We start from the raw sequence: 8,715 nt of genomic DNA, 5'->3' as shown, positions 1-8,715 counted from the left end.
GGGGTAGAGAAGAGAGTGACACACGATGACAGAGAGAGGGGGGAGGGGGTTTTCCCCCAAAAAACGATTACGTAATATGTGCACGCCGCCTAAAGAAGAAAAACATGGTTTGGGTCAAAAATTCCACATGATGAAGTTTCAGAGATAAAAAGTTCAACTCAAGCTTAAATTGCTCTTAAAGGATGAAAGCACAAACGTATGTGGAGGATTCGTGGTATTTTGCATATCAAGCCCTCCAGAAATATTTAAAGTCAACATTTTTCAAATTGTCAAAATTTCCCCCTTTTTTTCTTAAATTTTGACTTTAAATATTTCTGGAAAGCTTGATATGCAAAATATCAGGAATCCCTCACACACGTTTGTGCTTTCATCCTTTGAGAGCAATTTGAGCTTGAGTTGAACTTTTTATCTCTAAAACTTCATGATGTGGGATTTTTGACCCAAACCACGTTTTCCGTCTTTACCTACATTTTCCTCATAAACTAGTGAATGTATTTTTATTTTTTTGTGATGAAAATTCAAGTTAAACCAGCAATATTGTAACGGGTAGAGGGGTATTTGGAATGGAAGTCCAGAGTCTTTTAAGAGCGATGTATTCACATCAAGCGCTGGTCACAGTGTGGCGCCGAGTCAAAGCTGGCGCCTGCTTTTATAGGGTATTGGAAGGCAGAACATAAAGAAGAACGTAAGGGGTTGGAGAAGAACTTAAAGAAGAACGTAATGGGTGGTGACGTAGTTGAGGGGTCTGCCGATAGATGGCGAGTGATAGAGGTGTGGAGTGTGACTGACTCTCGACTGGACCATGGACTGGGACCCAAAACAAGAAACTTCTACCCCCAATGGTTTTCGGCACCCCTTTTTTCACTTTGCAATTGACTTAATAGAGTGAATATTACTGAATATTACTTGATATTACGTAATATTACTTGATATTACGTTATATTACTTGATAGTACATGATATTACATAATATTACTCGATATTACTTGATAATACTGACATTACACAATATTACATCAATATTACCGATATTACACATATTACTAGTAATATATATTCCTCCGTACACGGCCGAAGGGAGTTGACGACCCCTCGGTCAAAACAAACGTTTGCCTTGTGTGGATCAGATCCGACTTCAGGATCCGTTTCAGTGGGGGAAAAAACGGCTGTTTAATTCATAGAACACGATTGAAAATAAGTTCATCCGAATACACAAACAAGCAAAACGCAAGCGAAAGCAAGCGGCTCGAAAAAAAAAAGCGATGTAAGCTATTTTTCAGCGTCGTCTTGAGGGCGCGCAGCCGACGCGGCTGACGTCCGTTTTATTCGAAAACACATGACATCCGTCGGTGTGCCGTTTTCCGATTCAAGACACCCGACTCTTATCGAGGAAACGGGAAATGGGCCCAATAACCCGAATCAGTGACTTACAAAGTGACGACTGATCGGGGTGGCGACTGCTGCAGGGCATTGCGTACTCTACACATCCCGCAGGAAGTGGAGTGACAAAGAAGACCATGCAGATAAAGTACGCGGCGATGTTGTTTTACCACACGTTTTCATCTTAATATTTACGATAAATTATTTCATCAAAATTTTCATGCCTTCCCTCATGTTTATTTTCACCGCTTTTGGAAAGGGAATCCCGCTCGTTGTCCCTCTCCCATTTCCGTGCCGCGTTTTTCAGCGGCTACTCTTTGCGTCCGACGCGCCGAGTAGACTTTGAATCATGACCGACGTTTTCTCACGGAGTGAAAAATAAGTCGCACGGCTAATCCCCGCCGCGGTCCAGCTGGAGGCGCCACCGCTCGGCCGCGGACGCGCCACTGTTTGCTCCAGCCCGCGAGCGCCCGTAGCGCCTCTGCCATTTTCGGTCCTGTTTTTTTCTTTTCTTTCTTTTTTTCGTATCGAATCGCTGAGCCGCGTCGCATCATCACAGAACAACAGAGCGTCGTTGCTTCCAGAAAACCACGGCGGCGAGAGGGCGGCGGCGGCGACGCCCCGGACGGCCAGGAGGCGGGGTGCAGCCAGGCGGTGATGGGAAGGCGCCAGGACCCCCCCCCCCCTTTCCCGTTGCGAATCACTTGTTCTGACTGACAACGCCTCGCCGCGGCTGGTACCAGCGGAGCGGCCGGTGCACGCCTCGAACTCTGCACCGCCAGATAACCACGCGCGCCCTGCTGGCCGGCCACCCTATACCCAACCCAGCGGCCCGGTGTACGCGGCGGACAAAGGCGAGCCCGTCGTTGTGTCACCGTGTCGCTATGGGCCCGGCCCGGCCCGGCCCGCGGGCTGAGAGTGAGCAACGCACAGAGATACACACAGTCACACACCAGTACTGTACCGCCAAAGGGGCTCAGCGAGGTGAGACTGCTGCAGCCTCAGAGGCGAGGCAGGCAGCTCACTGTAAGCAGAACACGCAAGCTTTGTTATAACATGAAAAACAATGGATCGAGGCCTTTGTAAAGCAATCATGGTAAAAAAAAAGGTCTCGTTTTTTTTTTTCGGGAAAAAGGGGAAAACTTTGAAGCACTCCCGTTGTTTCAGGAAATTTGTTTGAATTTTCCTCATTCTTCGGGGAGATTTCCTCAAAATCTGAGAAGTTTTCCTCCCTGAAGATTTTTCCCCCGTTTCCTCAAAAAATCACACAGTGCTTGTACCCTCATCATTTTACAACTCACCAATCAATCAACAACTCTGGCTTGAAGTATTACAGTTGCATGACATTTAAAAATCGTTGTAAAAATACAGCACATTTATTTATTTATTTTGTTACCGTGGAGACTGCCACGAGGGACAATCTCAAAAAAATTTAGCCATCCCGGGCGGGCTACTTTTCACATGACGTCCTCCTCGTCTTCCCTGGCCGCGGCGACCTTGCCCCTTCGCGCAGAAGCCGCTGCGACTGACCGTCACGGTGCGCTTGTTCCCGGCCCGGGCGCCTTCGAGCACAACCGGCGGCAGAGCGGGTCCGCGGCGTTTCAAATCCCTGCTAATAACGATGATCTGCGTGCCGGATGGCTTGCCCAACACAGCGGGCCGGCGCCGGGGGTTCGGGGAGTTAGTGTTCGGGGCACGTGAACCGCCGCCGCCAGCCGCTACAAGAAGTACGCGTAACGGTGTGTTGTAGTTAGAAACCTCGTCGTATGATTGTTAATTTTGCAGTCGTATTAGGGTTTCCCCTGAGGGAACCATATTTTTATTTGATGGTTGCTCGAGCTCTCCACTTTGGCTGCGGTAACAAATTCACTGAAATGAAACGGAATCGCTAAGTCGCGCTTTTCCAGGGGTACCAAAGAAGTTTTTATCTTAGTACCTCTACAAAGGCCCAAAAGGCTCAAAAGGTGCTAAAAATTTGTGACTTTGGCCGTTTTGGTGATTTTCTTACAGGTGGTGTCATGTCGGGCTTTTTGCCTATACTTACAGGCGCACGGCACTGCGATTTGCGAACCCCTTGGGCTCCCCATACTCTACAGGAAATGCTGGATAGTGGAGTGATGTGTCTCGTCTGAAAAGAGTGACGAAATTTATCGTTGCTCAATTAGAGCGGTGCCCGTTTCCATCGCTCCAATTAGGAAGTGATGCGTGTGGAAAAATGACCCCAGAAGAGTGATGGTTTTTGAGCATTGCCATCGCACCTTTTGAAAGACGGTCGTCATTCGAATAAACCAAGATAACAACTCAAATAGAGTGACGAAGGCAACTGTCGTCGCTCTGCCAGTAGAAACGAAATTGGAAGCAATGCATGTCGCTTCTCCAAGAGCGACGCGCGTGACTCCTGCATTTTCAGTGTCAAATAGGCAGCTGTGGGAGCCCGCGAGAGCCCGGGGCGTGCCTGGCGTCGAGGGGTCACACCCAGCAGCTGTGGCTCGTCCCGCCAGACACCGACATGTCGTCCCCAAAGTGGGCCGTGCTGCACTGCTGCTGCTGCAGGCCAGGCGTCCGGGTCGGGGCGACACAACGTGACACAACGTGACGCGGGTAATCGTGCGTGTCACGCTGTCGGGGGTCCCGTGGGGGGCCCGGCCACAATCTCGGCCGTGTTGTGCCTCCTCTCCAAACAGCTCTCCCCGCTGCTCCTGTCTATCTTCATCCCAGATACGCCACGCATCCCCGCGCTGCAGTGAGTGAGCCTGCGAGCCTGCTGCGCGCGCTGCGGCCCGGCTGCATGGTGGTCCTGGCAAACCACAATCCTCCAGAAACCACACACACACATGCCTTCTTATTTTTACTTGTTTTCTTTATTATTATCCCTGCAGGAGGACAGGGAGCCTTCGCGGGTACACGAGTCCGGACTCACGCGCGCTGCTCTGGGATGCTTTCCGTCGACAGTGAAAACTAAAATATTTAGAGCGATCTTATTTTTAATATGTGTTATTAAAAAGTTTCTGTGGGAATCTGAGCCAGACTCATTCATTAAATAAATGGCTGTGGTAAAGTCCAACTACACATGCACGTCCGCATTCTACAAAAAAAAGTCGCGTATTTGTTTCATTGTGTATTTTTACAGACAGGAAAATAAATAAACAAAAACAATGTCTTATGTAAATTTGGATGTACTGTGCCAAAGTCTACATGCGGTGTGATTAGAGATCATACTTAGTTGGGCAAAAAGGTTGCGTGGAATGGGACCCTCAGTGGAACCTGACCTGCCATTATTGGGCTCGTCCATCAGCCCGGCGCTGTACGGAACCGAGGCAGCTTCAGTGTCGCATGGGCTGCCTGCCGCCCCGGCGGTGCGAGCCGCCCGCGTCCACTCGAAGTACGTTGAATTGTTATCGTTATCGCTTCGACTGACATAACGTCACAAATCAAGTGGTCTGAAATAATGGTGCGACTTTTACAATGTGGCGCAACAGGACAAACCGCAGTGTTTGATTTTCAAGCAGCTATTTCGCGAAAGTAAATTCATTCCTATGCAGACCCTTTTGGAAAAACTTAATTCTAAACCTCAAAATAATTTTTCTGGGGTGGGTGCCGCGTGATGATATTTATCTTAGTCACTACCTGGCGCCCCAGATATTCCCTGCACCGAGCCCTGCACAAAATTTCTCAACAGAACACACTCGGAGATGTTTATCATTTATGGATATCTCGCAGGACAAATATTGTATTTTCAAGGTGGACAAATATTTTTTCTAGAAATAGGAGCAACATGTCAACGTCAAAGTTTCGGTGTACCGGTAGAACCGCTGGCATTAGCTGAGTAGTCGTATCAAAGTCGAGATCGTCCTATCAGTTGAGTTGACGTACAGTCTGAGCACCGTGCTAAGCACCTGCGTTCGCGACAATCCAGCACAAAAACCCTCCAATAAATCACGCCATTCGTGGCTCATTCTCGTCATACCTCAGTCAGGGAGTCAGGGGTATCCCGACGCTGGAGGCCGGGTCAATCGACGGGCATTCCGCCCGTTAGCGTTGGCCCCGCGCCGCGGGGGCCCGCTCTTCCTTTCTCGCCAGCGGCAAAGCCCCGGCGGTAGCTATCTTCTGCCTGACCTCGTGAGTCAGCCTGGCGGGTAGGCCGGCCCGCCGAGCAGGCCTGTCGTGACCCCCACGTGCTGCATAGCCCGCTTCCCGCTAGGGGCCTCGTCCAGCTCGGGCCGGGCCGGGACTGCACTCTAAGAGTCAGCCTGGCGGGTAGGCTGACCCGCCGAGCAGCCCTGTTGCCTACCTCACTCAGGGCCCCTTCCTTCGGCCTCCTCCTCCGGCCTCCTCCACCGGCCTGCACTCTGTCAGTCAGCCTAGCGGGTAGGCCGACCCGCCGCTCAGCCCCGTCGCGCCCACGCTCATGTTGCCTACCCAGCCGGGGGCCTCCGTCCTGCCTGCAGTGCACTTCGCGGCCCACGCCCGGCTCACACACTGTCCGCCCTGTTCCTCCTGCAGCCGGACACTCGGCGTCTCCGTGCGTCACACGTGCGCCTGGCCTCAGGAGGGACACCATCCCATCCTGTTCGATAAAGCCTCAAAGTTTTACGCCACACCGGGGTGGTCTCTTTCCTGCTCAAAGTCTGCGAACGACGTCCCGTCGTGTTGTCGGTGGCACGCCTCAGTCCGGCCAATGGCGCGGGGGCAGCCCTTCCCCAACGCAAAGACGAGAGGTCACCCGACTGACGAGACCCTCCGCGTAGTACGGCAAAAACATTTAACTACAATATTTTTCGCGCGGCACAATAGCGGGTCAAGGAGCACGAAAATCCCGCCGCGCACACAGACGCGTTGTTACACATCGGTGAAAATACAGAGCCGATCGGGAGATAGCCGAGTGATAAGATAGGTGCAGACCGTCCGGCCCGTCCGGCCCCTCTGCGGTCCCTGGCCGGGCGGCGCGGCATGGCGCGCGACTGGGGGTGGGGGAGGGGCAGCGGCCCTGCCTGGCCCGGCAGCCCTCCCTGCCCGCCCCTCTCTCTCTCACTCTCACTCGCGCCGCCACCGCGCCAGGTTGTCCGCGACGCGCGCGCGCCCCCTCAGCCGCCCGGCCGGTTCCCGCGCAGGACCTCCAAGCACGACATCCAGGGCCTCCAGGACATCGGCCGGACAGACTCCAGGGGGCTGACAAGCGCGACGCTCCGGATCCCTCCGGGACGACAAGAAGGCCACCAGGAGCCCTCCCGTGATCGCCAGGACGGCAGGTCCGCAGGATTAACCTCTTCGTCGTCGTCCTCGTTCTCGTCGTCGTCCTCTTGTGTTCACTGTCGTGCGCGCGTGTGTGTGTGTGTCTTTGTGCTGTGAGTGCTGTGAGCGTGTCTGTGTATATTTCGACTCCAAGTTTTTCACTACCCCGCTGATCAACATGACGGCCGCCGTAAGTGTTTGTGTTGTCTTTGTTCGTCTTTGCTGTGCTTAACGCTTACGCTTTTCGCTATCGCTTTGGGGGCAGATAGAGAAGGGTGAGCAGACGGCTGACGGAGCGCCGTGAGAAAGAGACAAGGTCCAGTCGAAATCCGAGCCGGTAGTAGGACAATAATCTGTCACTTCCAAAAGAATGACATGCAGCTTATTTTCGACGGCTGTCAAATAAGGCTATGACGACGACGGACTGCGTCGTCCGATAAAATATCGACAAAGCGTCCTGCGTATAGCGCCACCTCCCCCAACGAGTGCCCAACGAGATACAGCCAATGGCCAATGGCTCTTCAAACATCCGCAAACAGTTGGAGAAAGAAACTCGACTCGACTGACTCTTAAACCAACGACCCGACCCGTGTGCGCTAACTTGCCCCGATATTGCCGCCCTGCCGCAGTGTGTTTTTCCCCTGTCCGTCCCCTAATGACAAGCCCATAACCGCACGCACATCTCCACTCTTTTTTGTGTGTGACATAACGCTGTTTTGACACGTCGTTATCAACCTGAAATTTCGCACCGCCCCGCCCTGCGCTCCGCTCCGCCAAGCCCCCGCCTCGCCTGCCTCCAGGTGAACGGACTCGACCTCGGTGGCGGCCTGCGTGTGTGTGGCCGTGAGCAGCGCGACGGTCACTCCTCGGTACGGCTCGCGTACGGCCTGCGGATACGCGGAGCAAGTAGAACGCCGAGGTGCCGGGCGGTAAAAAGAAATAATAATCATGCAAAAAGAAAGAATTAACTGCCTTGTCGTCTTCGGGGACGCTGTTTACTGCTTTGCTCTCGCCGCCGCTGCTGCCGCCGCCGCTGCTGCCGCCGCCGCTGCCGCCGCCGGTGGCGCATTGCAGTGCGTGACCTGAGGCGTCGTGAAGAGGGGAGAGGACAGACGGGAGCAGCCGCGGAGCAGCAAGTTAGTGGAGTAACAGGAGTTGCGACGGCGGCGGCGGGTGGCTGTCGTTGTAGCTGCCGCTGCACTTTGACGTCTACGTGCAGGTGTACGGCGCCCGCGCGACTCTCGCTCATTGTCGCAACGAAAAGCAGGCAAGAAAGCATAGCGCGGGCGAGACGTGCGTTGCCATAAGCAGGAGGGTGCTGCTCGTGGTTCGAACATACCATACCGGCGTCGGTGTAAACTGACTTTTTCTCGGTTTGTTATTTCCAAGACCGCAGACGTCCGTCCGTCCCGTCCAAAGCTAAGCGGCCCAAGGGCGTGCGAGTGCGAGCTGCGCTGTTGTAACGCTCCCTGCGCCGCCACGCCACTCCACGCCCCGCCCCAGGGATTCCTGCTTTGGGATAGCCGGCGCACCGACCCGCCCCTCCCCCCTCTCCTCTCTCTCTCTCTCCGCTGCTGCCCCTTGGCCCGAGGTGCACCTCCAGCTTTGCCGGTGGCCTTGGCATTTTCTACAAGGGCTGCTCTCTAGGCTCAGGATGCCGTGCTATGCGCACAAGCAAAGCAGCCCGCGCCCCAACTTGTGGAAAAATAAAAATTTAGGAACGAAACACCAAATTTGATTTTGGCCTTTCCCTTGTAGGGCTTTCTCTACCCGAAGGTAAAAATATCCAGTGTTGATAAAGATTGCCGTTTTTAGTGTTTTTAATCAACAGCGCTTATTGGCAGTGTGTTGCAGCGGTATTTTAGTCTGAAACCCGTATCACTATCCCCGTGGTCAGTGTGTCACACATTTCGGGCGGGCGCGGTTAGTGCCCCTGACACACACCTGATCGGGGGCAGCAGAGAGTCCCACCCGGCAGGTTATGACGAACGCCCACCACGCGCACAAGAGCGGGGCGGGGCGGGGTGGAGCGCGGCGGCCCACTCACGGCCCGAACACACGGAGAACACACAACTACATACTTCGGCGGGGCTGGAGACAGAC

The 8,715-nt window shown here is 53.6% G+C and overlaps 1 protein-coding gene across 4 annotated transcripts in view; it reads left to right on the top strand.

Annotated features, from left to right (window-relative positions):
• The first annotated feature begins 6,399 nt into the window (after positions 1-6,399).
• Positions 6,400-8,715, top strand: part of LOC113211129 (DNA damage-regulated autophagy modulator protein 2) — an 8,628-nt gene continuing 6,312 nt past the window's right edge. Inside the window, exon 1 of one of the 4 annotated variants that reach the window (XM_052273918.1) lies at positions 6,400-6,629. Coding sequence is in view for 2 of the 4 variants with exons in the window: in XM_052273917.1 (XP_052129877.1) it covers positions 6,791-6,802 (12 nt within the window). In the remaining 2 variants the exon portion in view is untranslated. Of the gene's footprint in view, positions 6,630-6,670; positions 6,803-8,715 lie in introns of those variants that run through there. The other 3 variants (XM_052273917.1, XM_026429416.2, XR_003303662.2) reach the window with 3 other exon arrangements.

Source organism: Frankliniella occidentalis, unplaced genomic scaffold, assembly GCF_000697945.3.
Source record: "Frankliniella occidentalis isolate FOCC.00 unplaced genomic scaffold, Focc_3.1 Scaffold314, whole genome shotgun sequence".
Lineage (NCBI taxonomy): Eukaryota > Metazoa > Arthropoda > Insecta > Thysanoptera > Thripidae > Frankliniella > Frankliniella occidentalis.
This window is presented reverse-complemented; position numbering and strand designations above follow the sequence as displayed.